Source organism: Hyperoodon ampullatus, assembly GCF_949752795.1.
Source record: "Hyperoodon ampullatus genome assembly, chromosome: 10".
NCBI classification, from domain to species: domain Eukaryota; kingdom Metazoa; phylum Chordata; class Mammalia; order Artiodactyla; family Ziphiidae; genus Hyperoodon; species Hyperoodon ampullatus.
In genome coordinates this window covers 40472323-40495108 of record NC_136923.1, presented here as the reverse complement: position 1 = coordinate 40495108, position 22786 = coordinate 40472323, and the positions used below count along the sequence as shown (strand labels likewise).

At 49.7% G+C, this 22786-nt stretch overlaps 1 protein-coding gene and 1 pseudogene across 2 annotated transcripts; both read left to right on the top strand.

Moving 5' to 3' along the window:
- Positions 1-5717: 5717 nt before the first annotated feature.
- LOC307058893 (cathelicidin-1-like) lies at positions 5718-7555 on the top strand (the record flags this gene model as incomplete). The annotated part of the gene is made up of 4 exons (XM_079712597.1): positions 5718-5915; positions 6553-6660; positions 6803-6874; positions 7466-7555. The coding sequence occupies 4 exons, from the start codon at positions 5718-5720 to the stop codon at positions 7553-7555; spliced, it is 468 nt and encodes a 155-aa protein (XP_079568723.1).
- A 2937-nt stretch (positions 7556-10492) lies between these two features.
- On the top strand, positions 10493-14073 carry LOC307058892 (cathelicidin-4-like; annotated as a pseudogene). The gene is made up of 5 exons: positions 10493-10690; positions 11327-11434; positions 11579-11650; positions 13769-13845; positions 13911-14073. The product of its transcript is annotated as a cathelicidin-4-like (transcript).
- The last annotated feature ends 8713 nt before the right edge of the window (positions 14074-22786 follow it).

The window sequence follows — 22786 nt, the reverse complement described above, 5'->3', positions numbered from 1 at the left end:
GAGGTCGTGAATCCCTTGCCTGCTGGTGGCTGGCGTTGTTCTCAGCTTCTAGAGGCTGTCCCCAGGCTTTGGCTCATCTTTCTCCATCTTCAAAGCCATCAACTGCCAGTGGAGTCTTTCTCTTTCTTCCAATCTCTCTGACTACTGAGGGCTTGAATTTCTTAATAATTTTTGAGCCAAGGGACCCATGTTTTCATTTTGCAAGTTATGTAGTTGACCCTGGCCAGTAGTGGCTCCAAGTTTCCCACAACACTTGAAGGACACCCCAGAAGCCATTCGCAGAGCAACTTACTTCACTCCATACTTGCCCAACGTGTATGTGTTGTCTTCACCCATGGTCTTGAGCATCCAGAGGGCAGGGGACAGCTCAGGAAGGGAAGAAAGAGAGTGGGAGTTGGCACAGGGCAGAAAGGGACCCCCAGAACAGCCCCTCAATGCTCATAGCAAAGCAGGTCAAAAAGCTGAGTCTCCAGGCCTCTTAAAGCAATGGGCTGTAGGAGAGACGCAGGGTTGGCCAAGGTGGTGTTTGGTGGGCCAGACAGAGGCGGCCAGGGGCTCATCCAACAGAGAGACAGGAGGCCCCATATTGGGCCAAGGAAAACTCACACTGGAGCCAGAGCTCTGGGTACTGCCATCAACCCTGACTTGACCAAGATCTGCTTCCCAAGGCCACACCCCCACCCTGCCTTGGGCCTCAGTTTCTTCCTTGGCCTAATGAGACTGGTGGTAAGCCCTGCTTACCTGACTAGAGTGCTGTGAGTTCAGAGGAGGTGAATATACAGGAGCCCTTTGTACCCTGAAGGACCAGACACACAGGTCACATCCTTGGACTCAGGGCTCCATAGACAACATGTCCATGGGAGGCCGTGAGGAGGGACAGGACACAAGGGGCCCCAGGCTCCCCTCACAGTGTGGTTTCCATGACCATCCCAAGGATTACTGTTAGGGTTGTTGCTTTGGTGGCTGGATGGACCCCAGGCACCCCACTCAGTGGTGTCACTGGAAGAAAATTCACTGCGAAGAGGTTGCCCATGGGCACACAGGTGACCATCATGGCAGGGAGCCATGGAGGGAGCCCCTTGCTTCACCAGCTTCAGGGACAGCAGGGGGATCTGTCTCGTGTCCACTTCATAGCCAGGGTTTCACACCAACACAGCATGGCTCTCACCAAACACAGCTCTAGCCCACCCAAAGTCTTGCCACCCAACGGCCCTCCTAGTCTCCATCCCCATCCAATCTACAATCCCACCTCCCCAGGCTCTTCTCTTGTGTGTTGTTTTAATCGAGCTCGATCTCTGAAAGGAAGTTCTCCTGAGGGCGGGGGGTTGTTGCTGGAGCCATGATCAGTGGTTCTTAACTGATGGTGAGCAGTCAGAGAGGTGCCTTTAAAATCTCCAGATTACTTTATTTTGTTTTGTTTTTTCATTTTCTTTTTCTTTTTTGGTTTAATATTTGTTGGCTTCCAAATTACTTTTTGGAAATAAGAAAAGCAGGTGCCACCTGGATCTATTGAGTTGGACCTGGGATCATGAGAAAGGTAGGGCTGAAGAAATGGAATCAAAGGAAATTGTGTTCTGATCTCCAGTCCATCCCTCTCCCCAGGAGTTGGTCCCTTCTCTCTTTACTTCCAAAAGCACATACTAAATGTCAGAACCTGTGTGGAGCCTCTGGAGGGGCTGTTTCTACCTTCCCAGGGCATCCACACGCAGACTTAAGACCTCCACTAGGACATGCCAGTCTGTGGGGAGGGACCACATAGGCACCCAGGAAAGGTGGAGGGGTGTGTGGGCCTCGTGTGAAGTGCCCTGTCTTACTCCAGCCTCCTGGAAGTTGATGTCCTTATGGGCTCAGCCCACTTACTGCCGAAGCTCGTGGTCTCCAGGAGGCAGACCCTGAGATCCTGGGGGTTTGCAGGTCTTTGTCCTGGTAGAAGAGTGAGGGAGGATGTGCCTTCTCAGATGTACCCGAGGCATCCAGAGTCCCCAGGCTCTGGGGAGAGAACACCCTCTCTCACCCTCTGGGGATAGACCTGACCTCAGCCCCCAACTGTCATCTCTACATCCAGGTCCCCAGTAAAACCCACTCACAGGAATGGTACCCATGCCCACCAGTCTGCTACATGTCTGGGGCTGGCTGTGAGAGTGGCCCTCTTCTGCAAAGCTCAGGCACCCTCCCACTCAGCCTCCACCTGGGCCCAGCCCCCTTGTCACACAGCCCCAGATGCTGCGGAGAGGAGCTGGTTGGATGTTTGTTGTCGTGGCTGGTGGTGAGATCCGGAGCCGGAGTCTGGCGCAAGCTGAGGTCCTTGGACAGGGAGGTAGGTTAGCCTCACGCTTGGCTCTGCAGCAGCAGCAGCAGCACGGTCACCCTGATGCCACCAAGTATTCTGGCTACAGTGTGGCGGATGCAGCCTCTGTTTGGATTTATGTACCCACCCCCAGAGAGGGGTGGCGCTGCCCTCCTGCCAGCTGGCCTCCTTCACCAAACCCCATGCCTGGGAAACCTCAGCTGGGCTGAGGGCTTTCCAGGAGGATGTAACCTGCCGCAGCTCCTTGCTTCACATGAAGTGGGAAGTGGGAAGGAAGAAGCTGACCCGGAGCAGAGAGAGGGTCCCGACACTCAGCCCTGACCCAAGTCCTCACCCTCACATCAGCCGTGGCTGCCTTCCTTGCTCACTGCAGAGGGCAGGAGGGAGGGCCGAATTCCCTCCCCGGGTCCCTGTGAGACGACCAGCGTGGTGGATGAGTCGGGGCATTTGGTCCAAGTCTTGCATCTCCTGTTTCCTGGATGGTAGATCCTTATTTGAGTGATTTAACCTGTAGGTTTCATTTTCCTCATGAACTGGACAACTCAGGGAGCTGGTGGGTGTTCCCCAACATTTGGGGGCACAGCAGCCTGAGGTCCAGTTCCCCTTCCTGCCCAGAGTCTCATGGACAGGAAGGATGGCTGGAAGGAGCAAAGGAGAGGAGCGCTGCAGGATCAGGCCTCATACCTGAGATTGTTGGGGTGAAAGGTGCATGAGGATTTCTCAAGGACCAGATGTGGAGTCAGGGGTAAACCCACCTGGGGACAAGGGCTGTGGTGTGTCTCCCGAGAAGACCTCCGCTCTGACAGGCTGTGAGGACTAAGCCAGGAAAGCCAGACTGGAGGCATGGAAGGCAGGCCCCCACCACGGGAGCTGCAGTCTATGGACCTACACAGGATCTAGGGAGGATGGGGAAGGGGACTTCAGTCGGAAGAGTGAGCAAATGCAAAGTTTCAGAGGCAGGAAAGCACAGGGAGGATTTCAGCGTTACCTAATAGCCAGTAACCATGTGTATTGCTAATTATTTTCTACTGTGATCACCTTCTTTTCCTCCTTTGACTTGGGGAAAGGACACAGCTTGACCAAGAGGCCACTGGGGCAACACCTGGACTGTGAAACCAGGTTGCAAAGAAGCCCACCTCTCCTTCCTTCTCCAAGGCTGAGTGCGCAACCAGCGCCATCCTTCCCAGTTGCGACCTTCTGAGGTGCCCTGGCCGTGCCCCCAAGAGTCCCGCAGGCCGGCTGAGTCCAAGAGCTACCCCAGGCCTCACAACCACATGGTCATTCCTCCAGAAAACTGTACAAGAATTTCCTTCTTGGTCTGTGGCCCCTCTAACACTTTGGGCCATTATTTCTCCCAGTTGTGCCCCCTCTATCTGCAGCACCAGTGCCCCGAGCCTGGTGTCTGATCCACAGCACTGGACAGGGAGCCACTTGGGGTCAAATCAGAAGAGACTTCCTGAGGCTGTGGGAGCCAAGAGGAGGAGGTGCCATTTCTGGTTGGAGGTCAGGGAAGCATTCCCCAGGCAGAAGGGCAGGGCAAGCAGAGGGACCAGGCGCAGAGATGGGGAAGAGCAGGGGGCTCAGCGCTGTCTGAGTGGTTGAGGTGGATGGGGCAGCCTGACACCTGAGGCCTGCAGGGCAGGGGCTGAGGACAGCAGGGAGCATCAAGACCCAGACCCCGATGCCCCTGCCTCAAGGCAGCGGGGGAAATGGCCAAATCAGTGCTTGGCATGAGCCCCTAGGCAATGGTGTGGAGGGCGGACAGTGGTCTGGGGAGAGCCTGGAACCAGAGAAGGTGGAGTCTGGAGGCTGTGGCTATGCTTGAGAGGAGAGAAGACAGTGGTAGGAGCTGGGCAGGGCTGGTGGGAGGCCAGAGGGAGTGTCCTCAGGAGGAAGAAGGAGCAGGTGGGGCTCCCAGGCTTTCAGCTCAGGGCTCCTGCGGGGGCACCCAGCCAACAGCAGCCAACAGCCCAGTGCGGACAACCAGGGGCACTCATGGGAGTCTTGAGCTCAGAGATACAGACCAGTGATGTGTGTCCTTGATAACTGGTGTCTTGAGAAGGGGTGTCCCCAGGAATGTGTGAGGACTGGGAGGAGAAGCAGCCCGGATGCACCTGTGCCAGCCCTGCCTTTTAGGAGGAGGGTCCTTGGAGGAGACCGAGCAGGAGCCACGGGGGCAGCAGAAGGGCACCCAGGAGAGTGGCAGCAGGGGACAATCGGTCAGTTTCTGGAGGAAAGAGGGGCTCCACCGCCTGTGATGATAAAGATAAGGCTTGAGGGACTTCCCTGGTGACGCAGTGGTTAAGAATCCGCCTGCCAATGCAGGGGACACGGGTTCGATCCCTGGCCCGTGAAGATCCCACATGCCACGGAGCAACTAAGTCCACGCACCACAATTACTGAGCCTGCGCTCTAGAGCTCGCGAGCCACAACTACTGAGCCCAGGCGCCGCAGCTACTGAAGCCAGTGTGCCTAGAGCCCGTGCTCCACAACAAGAGAAGCCACCGCAATGAGAAGCGTGCGAACCACAACAAAGAGTAGCCCCCGCTCGCCACAACTAGAGAAAGCCCACACGTAGCAACAAAGACCCACTGCAGCCAGAAATAAATAAAATAATAAAAAAAGATAAGGCTTGAGCATGGCCCCCAGATTCAGGGAGGGCTGTCCAGTTGCAGTGGCCTTCAGGGTGAGACAGAGCAAAGAAGTATGGTCAGGGTGTAGATGACCCTTTCTCAGGCTTGGCTGGGGAGAAGCCAGGGCAATAGGCCACATTTGGTGGGGTCGGGGGAGAGGACATTTTTTGGCTGATAAAGCAGTGGGGAAGAATCAAGGAGAGGGGACAAATGGAACTCACTGTCTGAGTGCTGAGCGCAGAGCAAAGGATGGTGTGGGCTTTGTGTCTGCCTAGGGACTGGCTGGGTGTGTAAGTCCTTAGCTGTGAGTGGAACTGTCAACAACTCATCAAATGTTAATTGACTGCCTACTGGGTGCCAGGGAGTGCCTAGAACCGGAGATTCAGTAGAGAATGCACTTTTTCACCCTGATTCCTGAGGAGGCCAGAGTGTGGAGGCAGAGGGGACGTAAGACAGAGCCTGGTCCTCCCTCTCCTGGAGGACTCAATGCTCTTGAGCAACCTTGCCTATGACACTCCCCATGGGCCCCAGGAGGAGCCAAGACGTTGTCAGGGAGATGGAGAAACCATTTCTTCAACTTCACAGGAGGCTTCCCGCTCCCACTGCCCAGCAATCCTGTGAGGCAACAGCAGGGGCTGAGGCAAGTCCAGCTCACAGCCGGGGAGGAGATCAGGGATGGGGCAGGTCAGGAAGATGCGTGGTTGGGCCATTACATCAGGCCCAGGAGGGGCATAAAGGACGGTCCTGCATGCTGGGAGGAGGCCGACTTGGGGACCATGGAGACCCAGAGGGCCAGCCTCGCCCTGGGGCAGTGGTCACTGTGGCTACTGCTGCTGGGACTAGTGGTGCCCTCGGGCAGTGCCCAGACCCTCAGCTACAACGAGGCCGTGATTCGTGCTTTGGATCAGCTCAACGAGCGGTCCTCAGAAGCTAATCTCTACCGCCTCCTGGAGCTGGACCCGCCTCCCAAGGCCGTGAGTCAGGAGAACCCTGGGGAGGGTGCTGTCTCCCACCAGCCTTGGCCACACTGTCACCGCCTCTGCTCAGGCTGTACCTCCTGTCAGGAAGGCACTTCTCCCTCTAGGTGGGCTCCCATCTCTTCCAGGAAACCTTCCCAGAGCTGGGTCCCCTCCCAGCATGAGAGCTTCCTGCCTTAGCATCTCTACTGTGGGAACAGGCGACCTGTACACCCTGTTTGGGCTTAAGGGGCTTCTGGGACCTCCAAAGATGGAGGGGGTGTCCTTGGTTCTGTGATGTGACTTCCTGGCTTTAGTCCCCTCTGCACTTCTTTGTTCCCTACCAGGGAGGGCTCTGCTCAGCCTGGCAGTTACAGTGATGAGGCTTCTACCTGCAGGCGACCCCTGACTTCCCTCAACCCCTCAGATGTTCAGGTGCTCTCGTCAGAGTTGGTGTGAGATCCGCTCCTGCTCTCTGTGTGCCCACGAGGCCTGGAATGGGCTCTGTCCCCTTTCCCCGTGCACCAAGCACAAAGCCCAGGGCCGGGCACACAGAGCAGCTGGAGAGGCTGCCGTCTAGATGAGGGGCAGGGAGACAGATCAGAGAAGGAAGCATGAACCTCAGCCCAGTCTCCCCACATTGATCCTTGACCAGGATGAGGACCCAGACACCCCAAAGCCTGTGAGCTTCACAGTGAAGGAGACCGTGTGCCCCAGGACGACCCAGCAGCCCCCGGAGCAGTGTGACTTCAAGGAGAATGGGGTGAGGCTGGGGGCTGGGGGCACTGGCGGATGCTTCCCAGGGATCTGAACTGAGGGCTTCCAGGAAGATTTCCAGCACCTGGGGTGAGGCTGGGAGTTTATGGGCTGGGGGTTCCAGTTTGACCATGAGCCTCCCCTTTCAGCTGGTGAAACAGTGTGTGGGGACAGTCACCCTGGACCAGGTCAGGGGTAACTTCGACATCGCCTGTAATAAGGTAAGTGGCCCCTCTGTGCTGCAGGGGCTGCTGAGGGTGGGTAGTGGAACGTCCTTTGGACCAATTACCTGCTGCCCCATCCAGGGCAGAGAAAGGCCCTCCTACCTGGCCCCTCCCTCACCCGAGCCCCAGGCCTCCAGGACTGGCTCTGCCATCCCTTAGAGCAGTGGTTCTCTAAGTGGGGTCCCACTTGGGAACTTGACAGAAAGGCAGATTCCCAGGTCCCACTCAGACCTCCTGAATCAGACTCTGGTCTGGGGCCCAGCCATTTGCATTTTCACAAGGCCTCCAGGGAATTATGACTGCTGAATTTGAAAGACACTGACTGGAGCTTTCATCCTCTGCTGTCATCCAGCTTTGATGGGATGGGCTTGTGACCCTGGGAAGCCCCTTGCCTTCTGTGGGCCTCAGTTTTCTCTTCTGCCTGTATGTGTCGGGATTCACTACAAGCTCCACAGGTCACAGCTACAGGGTGAACTGGGGCCCCAAGGATCCTGGTGTGACACTGGAAAAGGGAAGTCCAGGTGGGGAGGGGTCTTGTGTTGATGCTGGTGCAGCACCAAGAGCAACCTGTTTCTTCCTGGTTCACAGGCCCAGAGTGTCAGGATTACAAAGCTACCATGGGCGCCACCACAGCCAACGCAAATGTGTCGCATAATAGTGATAAGAATGTGCAGATAATCAGCACATCATGGTTTTGCATCATGAGCCAGAGAAGAGTCCTAATTGTGTGCTTATTCTGGCTCAGGCTACTGGACTCTGAAAAATAAATTCTTGTGAAATCAGTATCCTCCAGACTTCAGTTCCACTCGTCTCCCCTCTTCCCACTTACCAAGATTGAATCCGTAACTCTGGGATGCCGTGTGTGTGTGTGTGTGTGTGTGTGTGAATGCAGGCACGAAACAGAGAGATGGGTGAGGCCCCTGTTCCTTCCAGGAGGGCATGGGGAGAGGCAACAGGGCCAAGAGGTCCAGCACAGCATCTCCATTCTCGGGTCCCTCCCGTGCCCTTCACACGCCTCTGCCCTCCTCCTCCAACACCCAGTAGGGACTTAAGGAGACCTGCTCTGTGTGCAGTGCTGGTGGGGATGATGTCCCTGCTCACATGGAAGTGACAGTCCGGAGGGGCCAGGCATCTTGTTGAACACTCACAGAGACGCAGTTCAGTCTCAGGGCTAAGCCTGCAGGTACAATGGCCATGAGTCTCATGGACAGGAAGGATGGCTGGGAGGAGCAAAGGAGAGAGGAGATGCAGGATCAGGGCTCATACCTGAGTTTGTTGGGGTGAAGGTTGCATGAGGATTTCTCAAGGACCAGAAGTGGAGTCAGGGGCAACCTGCCTGGGACAAGGGCTGTTGTGTCTTTCCTGAGAAGACCTCCGCTCTGACAGGCTGTGAGGCCTAAACCAGGAAAGCCAGATGCTGGAGGAAGGGAAGGCTCTCCCCCAACCATGAGAGGTGCTGCCTGCGGACCAGACAGGGGACCCTCCTAAGGATTCAGGGAAGGACGAGAAAGGGGACTTCAGTCTGAAGAATGAACAAATACAAAGGCACAGAGGCAGGAGGGCACAGTGACGATTTCAGGGTCACCAGACAGCGGTAATATGTGTATTGCTAATTATTTTCTACTGTGATCACCTTCTTTTCCTCCTTTGACTTGGGGAAAGGACACAGCTTGACCAAGAGGCCACTGGGGCAACACCTGGACTGTGAAACCAGGTTGCACAGAAGCCCACCTCTCCTTCCTTCTCCAAGGCTGAGTGCGCAACCAGCACCATCCTTCCCGGTTGCCACCTTCCGAAGTGCCCCAGCCAACTGCCAAGAGTCCCACAGGCCTCCAGTCACATGGCCATTCCATGGGAGACTGGATCAGAATTTGCTTCATGGTCTCTGGGCCCCTCTAACACTTTGGCTCATTATCTCTCCCAGTTGTGCTCCCTCCACCCCCGAGCACTGGCCATCCCTGCCTGGTGACTCAACCAGAGCACTGGACACGGAGTCACTTGGGGTTAAATCAGAAGAGACTTCCTGAGGCTGTAGGAGCCAAGAGGAGGAGGTGCCATTTCTGGATGGAGGTCAGGGAAGACTTCCCCAGGCGGAAGGGCAAGCAGAGGGACCAGGCGCAGAGATGGGGAAGAGCAGGGGGCTCAGCGCTGTCTGAGTGGTTGAGGTGGATGGGGCAGCCTGACACCTGAGGCCTGCAGGGCAGGGGCTGAGGACAGCAGGGAGCATCAAGACCCAGACCCCGATGCCCCTGCCTCAAGGCAGCGGGGGAAATGGCCAAATCAGTGCTTGGCATGAACCCCTAGACAATGGTGTGGAGGGCGGACAGTGGTCTGGGGAGAGCCTGGAACCAGAGAAGGTGGAGTCTGGAGGCTGTGGCTACGCTTGGGAGGAAAGAAGACGGTGGTAGGAGCTGGGCAGGGCTGGTGGGAGGCCAGAGGGAGTGTCCTCAGGAGGAAGAAGGAGCAGGTGGGGCTCCCAGGCTTTCAGCTCAGGGCTCCTGTGGGGGCACCCAGCCAACAGCAGCCAACAGCCCAGTGCGGACAACCAGGGGCACTCATGGGAGTCTTGAGCTCAGAGATACAGACCAGTGATGTGTGTCCTTGGTAACTGGTATCTTGAGAAGGGGTGTCCCCAGGAATGTGTGAGGACTGGGAGGAGAAGCAGCCCGGATGCACCTGTGCCAGCCCTGCCTTTTAGGAGGAGGGTCCTTGGAGGAGACTGAGCAGGAGCCACAGGGGAGGCAGGAGGGCACCCAGGAGAGTGGCAGCACGGGACAATCGGGCAGGGGGCAGTTTCAGAAGGACAGAGTGTCTCCAGTGCCTGTGGAGATAAAGACAAGGCTTGAGAGGGGCCTCTGGATCCAGTGAGGGCTGGTCAGCCTGCCATGGCCTTGAATGTGAGCCTGCAAAGAAGTGTTGTCAGTGGTGTAGGTGACTCTTTCTCAGGCTCCTTTGGGGAAGGGCCAGGACAATAGGTCGTGTTTGGCGGGGCCCGGGGACAGGACATTTTTAGACTGAGAAAGCAGTGGAGAAGAATCCAGGAGAGGGGACAGACAGGGCTCACTGGCTGAGGGCTGGGCCCAGAGAACAAGATGGTGAGGGCTTGACTGTCTGCCTACGGACTGCTGGATGGATAAGGCTCTAGATGTGGTTCGTACTGTCCTCCATTCATCAAAGTTTAACTGAGTTCCTACTGGGTTCCAGGCAGTGCCTGTAGTTGGAGGTTGCTGTTGAATCACTCCTTTACCCTATTCCTGAGGAGGCCAGGGTGTGGAGGCAGAGGGGACCTAAGACAGATCCTGGTCTTCCCTCTCCTGGAGGACTCAACACTCTTGAGCAACCCTGCCTATGACACTCCCCATGGTCCCCAGGAGAGGCCAAGACATTGTCAGGGAGATGGAGAAACCATTTCTTCACCTTCACAGGAGGCTTCCCACTCCCATTGCCCAGCAATCCTGTGAGGCAACGCAGGGGCTTAAGAAAGCCCGGACAACATCCTGGAAGGTAGCCAGGGATGGGGCAGGTCAGGAAGGCTCCTGGTTGAGCCTTTGCATCAGGCCCAGGTTGAGCATAAAGGAGGGTCTTGCATGCTGGGAGGAGGCCGACTTGGGGACCATGGAGACCCAGAGGGCCAGCCTCGCCCTGTGGTGGTGGCCACTGTGGCTACTGTTGCTGGGACTAGTGGTGCCCTCGGCCAGCGCCCGGGCCCTCAGCTACAAGGAGGTTGTGATTCGTGCTTTGGATCAGCTCAACCAGCGGTCCTCAGAAGCTAATCTCTACCGCCTCCTGGAGCTGGACCCGCCTCCCTAGACCGTGAGTCAGGAGAACCCTGGGGAGGGTGCTGTCTCCCACCACCCCTGGCCACACTGTCACCGCCTCTGCTCAGGCTGTACCTCCTGTCAGGAAGGCACTTCTCCCTCTAGGTGGGCTCCCACCTCTTCCAGGAAACCTTCCCAGAGATGGGTCCCCTTGCAGCATGAGGCTTCCTGCCTTAGCATCTCTACTGTTGGAACAGGAGCCCTGTACACCCCTTTTGGGCCTAAGGGTTCTCTGGGAACTCCAGGGATAGTGGGGGGTCACTGGCTCTGCCATGTGACTTCCCTGATTTAAGTCCCCTCTTAACTCGGTGTCTCTCTACCAGGGAATGACTCTGCTCAGCCTGGAGGTGCCAGTGACAAGGTCTCTCCCTGTAGGCGGCCCCTGACTTCCCTCAGCCCCTCAGAGGTGCAGGTGGTCTCATCAGAGATGGTGTGAGTTCTGCTCCTGCTCTCTGTGTGCCCACGAGGCCAGGAGTGGGCTCTGTCCCCTTCCCCCGTGCACCCAGCACCAAGCCCAGGGCCAGGCACACAGAGCAGCTGGAGAGGCTGCCGTCTAGGTGGGGGTAGGGAGACAGATCAGAGAAGGAAGCATGAACCTCAGCCCAGTCTCCCCACATTGATCCTTGACCAGGATGAGGACCCAGGCACCCTGAAGCCAGTGAGCTTCACAGTGAAGGAGACCGTGTGCCCCAGGACGACCCAGCAGCCTCCGGAGCAGTGTGACTTCAAGGAGAATGAGGTGAGGCTGGGGGCTGGGGGCACTGGTGGATGCTTCCCAGGGAGCTGAATAGGGGGCTTTGGGGAAGATTTCCAGTCCGTAGGCTGAGTTTGGGAGGTGATAGCCCGGGGGGGTTCCAGTTTGACCTCGAGCCTCCCCTTCCAATTGGTGAAAGAGTGTGCGGGGACAGTCACCCTGGACCAGTCCAAGGACCAATTTGACATGAACTGTAATGAGGTGAGTGGTTCCTTCTGTGTTATGGAGCTGATAATGGGGTGGGTTGTGGAACATCCTTTGGACCAATTACCTGCTGCCCCATCCAGGGCAGAGAAAGGCCCTCCTACCCTGGTCCCTCCCTCACCCGAGCCCCAGGTCTCCAGGACTGGCTCTGCCATCCCTTAGAGCAGTGGTTCTCTAAGTGGGGTCCCACTTGGGAACTTGACAGAAAGGCAGATTCCCAGGTCCCACTCAGACCTCCTGAATCAGACTCTGGGGTGGGGCCCAGCCATTTGCATTTTCACCAGGCCTCCAGGGGATTCTGACTGTGCTGAAGTTTAAGAGGCATTGACTCAAGTCATGGGCTTTCAGGCCCTGCACCAGTCCAGCTTTGTTGGGATGGGCTTGTGACCCTGGGAAACCCCTTGCCACCTGTGGGCCCCAGTTTTCTCATCCGTCTGTGGGTGTAGATATTCAACCACATGCTCCAAGCGTCACACTGGAAGTGAATTGGGGCCCCAAGCTTCCTGCGGTGGCCCAGGAATGGGGGTGTTCAGGTGGGGTGTGGTACTGCCTTAATCTTGAGCCAATCCCCAAAAGAAGCCTGTTTCCTCCTGTTTCACAAATTCAGAGTGTGGGGCTATTTCGCTGGCTGGGTGACTTCCTCCAGAGAGATGGGAGAAGATAGGCAAAAAGACTGAGAGAATTGCTCAGAGAATCAAAGATATCTTTGGGATATTTCAGCCCAGTGAATAGTGCTAAGAATCAGCTTATCCTGGCTCAGACTTTTGGACTCTGAAAAATAAATTCTTCTGAAAACAATTTCGTCCACATTCAAATTCACTTATCTCCCCTCCTCCATCTTACCAGGACCACCAAGTCCTTAACTCTGAGAGTCCTCTTGGGGGTGTGTGTGTGTGTGTGTGTGTGTGTGTGAGAGAGAGAGAGAGAGAGAGAGGATCACTCTTGTTAACACAGAGATGGGTGAGGCAGCTGTTCCTTCCAGGAGGGCATGGGGAGAGGCAGCAGGGCCAAGAGGTCCAGCACAGCGTCTCCATTCTCGGGTCCCTCCCATGCCCTTCACACACCTCTGCCCTCTTCCTCCAACACCCAGTAGGGACTTAAGGAGACCTGCTCTGTGTGCAGTGCTGGTGGGGATGCTGTCCCTGCTCACATGGAGGTGACAGTCCGGAGGGGCCAGGCATTTGTTAAACACTCACAGAGACGCAGTTCAGTCTCAGGGCTAAGCCTGCAGTTACAGTACCCTTAAGGTTTTGCTTCCCCTTGACAGTTGTAACTCTGGAAAAGCGTGCCCCTCATGGCTTTTCCTCTGGCATTAAACACATCACTGTGGCCGTTTCTCAATGCCGTTCAAACAAAAAGCAACCACACTCATAAAAAGAGGGATCAGATTTGTGGTTAGAGTGTGGGTGGAGGTTGGATGAAGGTTGTAAAAAGTACAAACTTTCAGTTATAAGATACAAAAGTACAGGGATGTAATGATGACTATAGTTCACACTGCTGTGTGATATATTTGAAAGTTGTCAAGAGAGTAGATCCTAAGAGTTCTCATCACAAGTAAAAAAAAACATTTTTTTTCCTTTTCGTATCTATATGAGATGATGGATGCTAATGAAACATTGTGGTAATCATTTCACAATATATGTAGGTCAAATCGTTATGCTGTACACCTTAAACTTATACAGTGCTGTATGTCAGTAATATCTCAATGAAACTGGAAAAAAGTAATTTTTAAGAGTGTAAAAGGATTACTGCAGCAAAAAGTTTGTGAACTGCTGCCCTAGAGAAACTCTCCATGGGTGTGCAAGGAGACACACAGGATAACAACCAATTGGAATATTGGTCTATTTTTACAATAGATACCATACAGCTGTGAACAAAAATGAACGGATTACCGTATATCATTAAAGAAACTGTGCAAAATGAGCTAGTAGATACGTTATAAGGCTATTTATAGAATGTTTAAAAGCATGGAAACAAGACTACGTTTTGCTTATGGGTACCGGTGGTAAAAACAGAAAACGTGCCGGAGGAGAAATCAGCAGGTCCACGCGATAATACAGTCTTTCTCCGACCCGCGGGGGTCGCGTTCTGTTCCGAAACTACGCTTCCCGGCAGGCCACGCGCTGCGCCGTGACGCACTTCCTGCAGACGCACGTCCTTCCCTTTGCACCGCCCGTGGCCAGGGGCGGGCTGTGAGATCTCTTAGCGACTGGACGCAGAAGGTGGTACCGTTATTGCTGCCGCCTTGCCTACCCAGGCGCACATGTGGACCTTGCGGGAGCAATTCCGGCTTGGCAGCGGACGGTGAGTCGGGCGAGCTGGCGAAGTGCCAGGGCGAGAAGAGGGTGACCGCGCCCCCCGTCTCCCCCGGGCGCTCCGACCTCAGGCGCCGGGCTGGCGTGGGCGGTATCCGAGGCTGAGGCTGGTCCTTCAGGAGGTGTGGAGATGGAGGGTGCGCGCTGTGGGCTGTGCAGATCACCCCTCCCGACTGCTCGCCTTCCTTGTGGGTGGGGCGGGGTTTCCTCCCTTGGTGTCCAGTACCCTGTCCTCGTGGTTTGCAGCTACCTCTCCAAATCTCCCCGCCTCGACTTCCGCCGCGGGGGTCCCATTTGCGCTGTCCGCTCCGGCAGCCGTTGGCTGCCAGTGACTCTTGAACGCTTCAGGTGTGGCGAATGCTACTGAGGAACTGCATTCTTAATTTTACTTCCTGTTAATTAATATCTAACTGAATAATGAAGAAGTCTAAAACATTTTTCCATCAGACACAAGGTTATTGTTTTGCTGAGACTATACTTCCTTTAATCCTTGAAAATTTAACGTCTTTTTGAGATGTACTGTAAGTGTCAAATACACACCTGATTTCCAAGAGATGGTTGGGGGGATTTCCCTGGTGGTCCAGTGGGTAAGACTCCGCTCCCAATGCAGGGGACCCGGGTTGGATCTAGATCCCACATGCATGCGGCGCCTAAGAAGTCTGCATGCCGCGACTAAAGATGCCGCAACCAAGATCCCGCGTGCTGCAACTAAGACCTGGCGCAGCCTAAATAAGTAAATAAAATAAATAAATATTTTTTAAAAAGAGAGATGGTTGGGAAAAAAGTATAAACTATTGATAACTTTTTAACACTATGTGTTGAAATGATAATATCTTAGATATGTTGGGTTAAATGTTATTAAAGGTAATTTCACTTTTTATTTTTTTAAAGATTTATTTATTTATTTATTTTTGGCTGTCGTTGGGTCTTCGCTGCTGTGCGCTGGGGCTTTCTCTAGTTGCGGAGAGTGGGGGTTACTCTTCACTGCGGTGCGCGGGCTTCTCATTGCGTTGGCTTCTCTTGCTGCGGAGCACAGGCTCTAGGCATGTGGGCTTCAGTAGTTGTGGCACGCAGCCTCAGTAGTTGTGGCACACAGGGTCAGTAGTGTGGCTCGCGGGCTCTAGAGCACAGGCTCAGTAGTTGTGGCACACAGGCTTAGTTGCTCCACGGCATGTGGGATCTTTCCGGACCAGAGCTTGGACCCGTGGCCCCTGCATTGGCAGGTGGATTCTTAACCACTGCGCCACCAAGGTAATTTGTTTTTAAGGAGTGTAAGGAAAGCTGCATTTTAGAAATGCTGTTGTAATGGTCTTTAATACCTTCTACTCTTTACTAGTGCTCTTGTATATAAAGTAAGGGAAAACGTTGAAATTTTAAAAATTCATTTTTCTTAAATTACATTTACATTTCTGTGTTTAAAATTTTCATAAACTTTTTTTTGGGGGGGGTAACTGGAGCCATGTAACAAGTATGGGAAAAAAAACTATGCCTTGTCAGAACAGTTTTGCTGATTTTTAGGGTGGAAAGGTGATGGGTACTTAGAATTTACCTTATTATGTTTAATTAAGATCAGTATTTCTCTAAAAACATAAGTAAACAGGGAAGGGGTGTAGACCGTGGAGGTTAACTCAAGCGTTAAGGCGAGAGGTGAGAGGAGCTGAGGCCCTGGATGGGATAAGGAGGGGCTGAGACTTCTGGTTCAGGTGAGAAGGCACAAGTGGCCACAGCTGAGACTCAGAAGTGTTCTCAGGAATAATCCTGATAGGCCTGGGTTCTCAAGGCTGCTATTTCTTTCCCCAGTTCTGTCTTTTAAGGGCTCTGCCAGACTTGGTAAAGAGGAGAAGCCTAGATATCTGGTGAGTTGGGGCTACCTTTCTCTTCTCTAAAATGCTAGCTTATTTCTCAGAGATTCAGCACGTCTCTCTTTCTTGGGGAGGGAGGCAGAGATGAACATTGAGGTAGCCATCAACGTTCATCAGATCAGCATTCACGCCTGTGTTTGCCGTTGTGCTAGGCACTTTATAATGATTTCTGCATTTAGTTTTTTTTAACTTTTTGAGCTTATAGAAAAACATAAATAAGTTTAATATGAAGAATTTAGGGCATTCTAAAACATAAGGGTAACTTTTAATAAAAACGTGGGGTTATTAAAGTCCTAAAATGCACTATTAAAGTTCCCTTCATCAGAGCTCACACAAATAATTATATTACCTTAATAGTATCTCATAGTCTGGTCTTATACACTGGACTTCTTTTTAACTATTATTGAAATTTTCAAGCATATCTAAAAGTAGAAGAAAAGAGTTAATGAACCCTCATGTATCCATCAACCTACTTCAGTAACTATCAACTCATGGCCAGTTTTTTTTTTTTTTTTTTTTTTTGTGGTACGCAGGCCTCTCACCGCTGCGGCCTCTCCCGTTGCGGAGCACAGGCTCTGGACGCGCAGGCCCAGTGGCCACGGCCCACGGGCCCAGCCGCTCCGCGGCATGTGGGATCTTCCCGGACCAGGGCACAAACCCGCGTCCCCTGCATCGGCAAGCGGACCCTCAACCACTGCGCCACCAGGGAAGCCCTCATGGCCAGTTTTGTTTCATCTCCAACCTTACTGGATTATTTTAAAGCAAATTTAAGACAGTGTACTGTTTCATCCATAATTTCAGTCCTATGTTTATCCTTAAAACAACTTTATGAGGTAAAGAGAGTGCCCCTTTGGGAGACATATGGTTCAGAGGGATTTCGTGACTTTCTTATAATCACACATGAACACCTAAATTGAACTCAGATTGCTCTGACTCTCAAAACCATGAGTTTTCTGTGATGCCTTGACTTTTTTTCGTCCTAGAAAACTATTCAATGATAAAAGAACATGGAGAATTCACCTTCTTGTTCTGATGCTTCATCCCACCCTTGCTCCCCTGATCCCATCTTCTTTTCTACACCAGAAGTGTAATTTACTGATTCTTGGGTACAGGACTGTGTAAAATTCTGTGAACTAGCCAAACAGAATGTAAGTACACTGTCCTTATTCTCAAAGAGCCAGTAGTCTTTGGGAAATAATGCATAGAAATAGGAAATAATGACACCTGGTAATTATGATGAAGACAGTTAAAATAGTTCACGGAAAGACATGACTAAGTGTTAGCCTGTAACTGTTAAAACAATGCACAGCCACAAAGAATGGTCTTAGGTTTTGGACTGAAAATCAGATTAATGGTACACAATGCATTTTAACTCTGCATTAAATCCAGGTAGCTTCGTGAAAGGATACAGGACAGAAAACATAGCAGCTACATCATTGGTATTTTCCTCAGGGGATTTTGCATTAGCGAAGGTCAGTTTCCAGGCCCTAGGACCATAGATACCAGCCTTGATTGTCAGAGATGAGAGTGACTTGGGAGCAAATCACTTTCTAACAGGGAAGTAACTGCCTTATTTCTACCACCTCCCCAACACTTTATTGAGATTGCTTTGTATAATCTAGGTCCTTTGCATTTTCATTTAAATATTAGAATCAGCTTATCAGTTTCTACAATGAGATTATTTTTTAATATAAATTTATTTATTTATTTTTGGCTGCGTTGGGTCTTCGTTGCTGCGCTCGGGCTTTCTCTAGTTGCGACGAGTAGGGGCTACTCTTTGTTGTGGTGTGCAGGCTTCTCATTGCGGAGCACGGGCTCTAGGCACATGGGCTTCAGTAGTTGTGGCATGTGGGCTCAGTAGTTGTGGCTCACGGGCTCTAGAGCGCAGGCCAGTAGTTGTGGTGCAAAGGCTTAGTTGCTCCACGGCATGTGGGATCTTCCCGGAACAGGGCTCGAACCCGTGTGCCCTTCATTGGCAGGTGGATTCTTAACCACTGCGCCACCAGGGAAGCCCTACAATGAGATTTTGATTAGAATGGCTTTGAATTTTTACATCAGTATGGGGGAGAACTAACATCTTAACATTATTGAGTCTTCTGGTCCATCAACACGGTATATCTTCACTTATACAGATCTTTGTCTTAGGAATCTTACAGTTTTTGATGTACATGTCTGGCACATATTTTGTTAAATTTATCTCTCAGTATTTCATGTTTTGTTTTGATGTTAGTGTATTGGAATGACACTTTTTAAAGGTTTTTTAAAATAAAAATTTAATTTTAAAATAGTTTCAGATTTACAGAAAAATTGCAAGGATAGTTTATAAATAGAATTCCCATATATCCCACATCTAGTTTTCCCTGTTATTAACATCTTACATTAGTATTCTTGTCACAATTAATAAACCAATTTTTATGTTATTATTAACTGAAGTCCATACTTTATTCAGATTTCCTTAGTTTTTACCTAATGTCCTCTTTCTGTTCCAATATCTCATTCAGGCTATTGTACTACATTGGTTGTCATGTCTCCAAGGAGGTGTTTTGGTCAGGTATTTTATAGACTGTCCCTTAATTGGGATTTGTCCAATTTTTTTTTTTTTTACATTTGGGACATTTATTATTACAAAAATAAGCATCCAGGGTTCCTGTAACCAGAGAAAGTGGGTACAAATCCTCATTTTTTAGGCATCACTTTGAGTAAGAGATACTGTTTTAGTATTCTTCAGCTGTCATACCTGAATATCACAGATTGGGTGACTTAAACAACAGACATTTATTTTCTCATAGTTTTGGAGGCTGTAAGTCCAAGATTAAGGTGCCAGCAGTGTTGGTTTCTAGTGAGAACTTTCTTCCTGGCTTGCAGATGGCTGCCTTCTCACTGTGTGTCCTCACATGGCCTTTCCTCTGTTCACATGCACATTCCTGGCATCTCTTCCTCTGTTTATAAGGACACCATAACTTTATGACCTAATTTAACTTTAATTATCTCCCGAAAGGCCCTGTCTTCAAATGGAGTCACACTGAGGGTTAGACTTCAACCTATGAATTTTGGGGGGATGCAGATCAGTCCATAACATTCCATCCTCGTCCCCCCGCCCATTCACATCCTTCTAGCATGCAAAATACATTTACCCCAATCCAACAGCCCCAAAAGTTTTAACCCATTCCAGCGTACTCCAAGTCCAAATTCTCATCTATTTATCATTGAAATCAGGTATGGGTGAGACTTTATGTTTTTTCTGATTAGACTGAGATACGGTTTTCTGGGAGGAACACCACAGAGGTGAACTACTGTTCTTATCACATCATGCCAATGGTAGATAGTATCAGCATTACTTACCACTGTTAATGTTAACCTTGATCATTTGGCAGAAGGAGGGTTGTCAGGTTTCTACACTGTAAAGTTACTACCCTGCCTTCCCCATAACTTATACTCTGGGAAGAAGTCACTATGCAGAGCCCACTTGAAACGTGGGTAGTTACAGTCCACCTCTTTGAGGGTCGAGTAACTACATAAATTGTTTGGAATTGTTCTGCATGGGAAACTTGTCTATTCTCCTCCACTTATTTACTTATTTGATCATTTATTTATATCAGTATGAGTCATGGTTATGTATTTTATACTTTGGGTTATAACCCAGTATCACTTTATTTATTTTGTTGCTCATATTGTTTCAGGAGCTCTTTAGTTGGTTCTTGTGTCCCTTTGACATACTCCCATTATTGTGGTTTTTTGCCTTTTTTAAGTACTTCCTTACCTTCTGGCTCTACAGTATGGTCCAGGCTCATTTTGTTTATGTCCTGCTCCAGTCCTCAGATCAGCCGTTGCTCCTTTCATTGGAGAATGATATTAGAAACCAAGATCTGTATGCTAGGTGTGCCCTTTGCTACTGGAGTGTCATTGCTTCCAGGCCCTCTCAGCTGACAGAGCAAAGAAATGTGATTGTGTATACTAATCTCTGTATATACTCATTTATAAATATTTCTTTATGTAATTATATTAAGCTAAACATGAGTTCTGATGCCTCCAACTCAAATCCATTACCACATGGATCATTCTAGCCTCCTCACCTTGCTTATTTATAACCTCCCACCAACAGTGAGAACCTGACTTCCACTATTCACCATCCATTCACTTAATTTTTCAATTCCAGTTTATAAGTATAGTGACTTGAGAATTGTTTACCTGTGCCCCTGTGGAAAACAACTTTATCAATTAGCATATAGTACTTATTTATATATAGTTCCTTTTGTCTACAGATGCCACTCATTTCCAAAGTAAGCTACTTAGATTAGCTCCTTTTTTCTCCACCACCTTTAGGGAGGTTATTTCATATATTTGTAATACATTTTTTTCACATTCTTCATTCCATCCTGGGATCCCCTGACCTCCTAAATGAATTTTTAAAATTTACACACATTAAGGTTTATACTTTGTGCTGTAAGGTTCTGGGGTTTTGATAAGTGCATAGTGCCATGTATCCACCATTACAGTATTATGCAGAATAGTTTCACCCCTCTAAAAAAAATCCTTGCTTCACCAGCCAAACCCTCCTGTTTTTTTTTTTCCTTTGGCAGCACCACACGGCATGTGGGATCTTAGTTCCTTGACCAGGGATCGAACCCGTGCCTCCTGCAGTGGAAGCGCAGAGTCTTAACCCCTGGACCGCCAGGTAAGTCCCTGATTTTGCTTCTTAAGCCTGTTTTTAAGGTGAATTACATTGATTGCTTTTCAAGTGTTGAACCAGCTTTGCAAACCTATAATAAGTCCCCCCTGGTTGTGGTGTATAGTTCTTCTTATACATTTTTAGGTTTGATTTGCTTGTATTTTGTTTGGGGGGGTTGTGTCTGTATTCATGAGATATACTGATCTGTGGTTTTCCTTTCTAATGTCTTTTTCTGGTTTGGGGTATTCTAATGTCTTTTCTGGTATTAGGGTAATGCTGGCCTCATAGATGAGTTAGGAAGGGCTCCCCCTGCTTCTGTTTTCTGGAAGAGGTGTGGAAGTCTTTTGTGGTACAAAAGTTTTAATTTTGATGAAGTCCAGTTTATTTATTTTTTTCTTTATGGATCACGGTTTTGGTGTCATGACTAAGAACTCTGCCTAGCCCTAGGTCTTGAAGGTGTTCTCTTATATTTTCTTCTAAAAGTTTTATAGTTTTACATTTAAATCTAATATCCATTTTGAATAATTTTTTGTATAAAGTATGAGGTTTTAGGTTGGTGTTAATTTTTTTACCCATGGATGTCCAGTTGTTCCAGCACAATTTGTTGAAAAGACTCTTCTTCCTCTATTGAATTGCTTTTGCACCTTCATCAAAAATCAATTTGATGTACTCATGTTGGCTTCTTTCTGGGTTCTCAGTATTCTTTCATTGATTTGTGTCTATTCTTCCACCAATATTATGCTGTTTTGGTTATTGTAGTGACCAAATAGTAAGTAATAATTTTAATATCAGGTATAGTGACTCTCTCACTTTGTTCTTCTGCTTCCTTTGCTTTATCATATAAACTGTAGAATAAGCTTGTCTGTATCTACAAAAAATCTTGTTGAGATTTTGATAGGAATTGTTTTAAATCTATAGATGATTTTGGGGAGAATTGACATCTTCACTGTGTCAAGTCTTGCAAACCATGAACATGGTGTGTCTCTCCATTTAGTTAGATCTTTGCTTTCTTTCATCACCATAAAGACTCTGTACAAATTTTGTTAGATTTATGTTTTAGCTATCTCATTTTTTTGAAGTGATTGCAAATGGCATTATGTTTTTAATTTGTTTCCATGTGGTCATTGCTAGTATATAGGAATGTGATTGACTTTCGTGTGTTCATCTTGTATCTTGTGGCCCTCATGGACTCATTTATTAATTCTGTGATCTATTTTGTAGATTATTTTGGATTTTCTATATAGACAACATGTTATCTGCAAATAGGGACAGTTCTGTTTCTTCCTTACCAAATGTCTATGCTCTTATTTCCTTTTCTTGCCTTATTGCCTTGACTGGAGTATTTGATTACTTTTTGAGAACCAAAAATTATTTATCTGTAAAGTCAGTTCTCACTTAAATATAAAACATTATATTGCTTAATTATAATAAATAGTAATAACAAATATTTACTTCATGTCAGGCATTGATCTAAGCACTTATTAACTCATTTAATCCAACAACCCTGAAAGTAGATGTCATTATCAAACCCATTTTATAGATGTAGAAACTAAGACACAGAGAGGTTATGTAAGTTACCCAAGGTTACATATTTTATAAAGTAATGGAGCTGGGATTTGGATTTGTGGCATTTGGTTCTGCAGGTTGGGTTCTTAACATATCCATTGTGCAAAAATCCTGGCTTTCCTTCTAGCTGAGCCAGTCTTATGCTTAAGTGAGGGAAGTAGAGGGGGAAGAGAAAGCAAGAAAGAAATGGAGAAGTTGCTGGAACATGAAAGACACAAGGTGTGAGCAAGAGAAAGTGTGAGACCTGATGTAAGAAGAATAGGGGAAAGATTATTAAGAATATGAGGACCAGAGTATGCCAGAAGAAGCTGGTCATGGAAAGCTTGAGAGGGCCCCCACGCCATTCCCCCCATAGGTCTTGGCTGCCTAATTGTGGGTCCCAGCTTGTTGTCTAGACATATGTCTTCCCTCCTACACTGTACAAAGCCTGACTGCCTGGGCTGTGAGGGTGTTTATTTGACATCCCTCCCCAAACCCACACACCCAGTGATTTCTGTATTTATACCTAGTTTCCCACTCTCAATTCAGCATCATTATTATTCTTTACTCCTTTTGCCACTTCTGTGTATTGGATTTTAAATCTATTTTAGAATCTAGCTCTGAAGCAAGACTGCCTAGAAGCTCTGGCTTGGTAACCTTGTGGCTCAGCCCGCCACCTCAGCCCCCCAACTGTGGTCTTTGATGTGGCAGAAGCTTAATTAGTTTAGTTGTAGAACCTGGA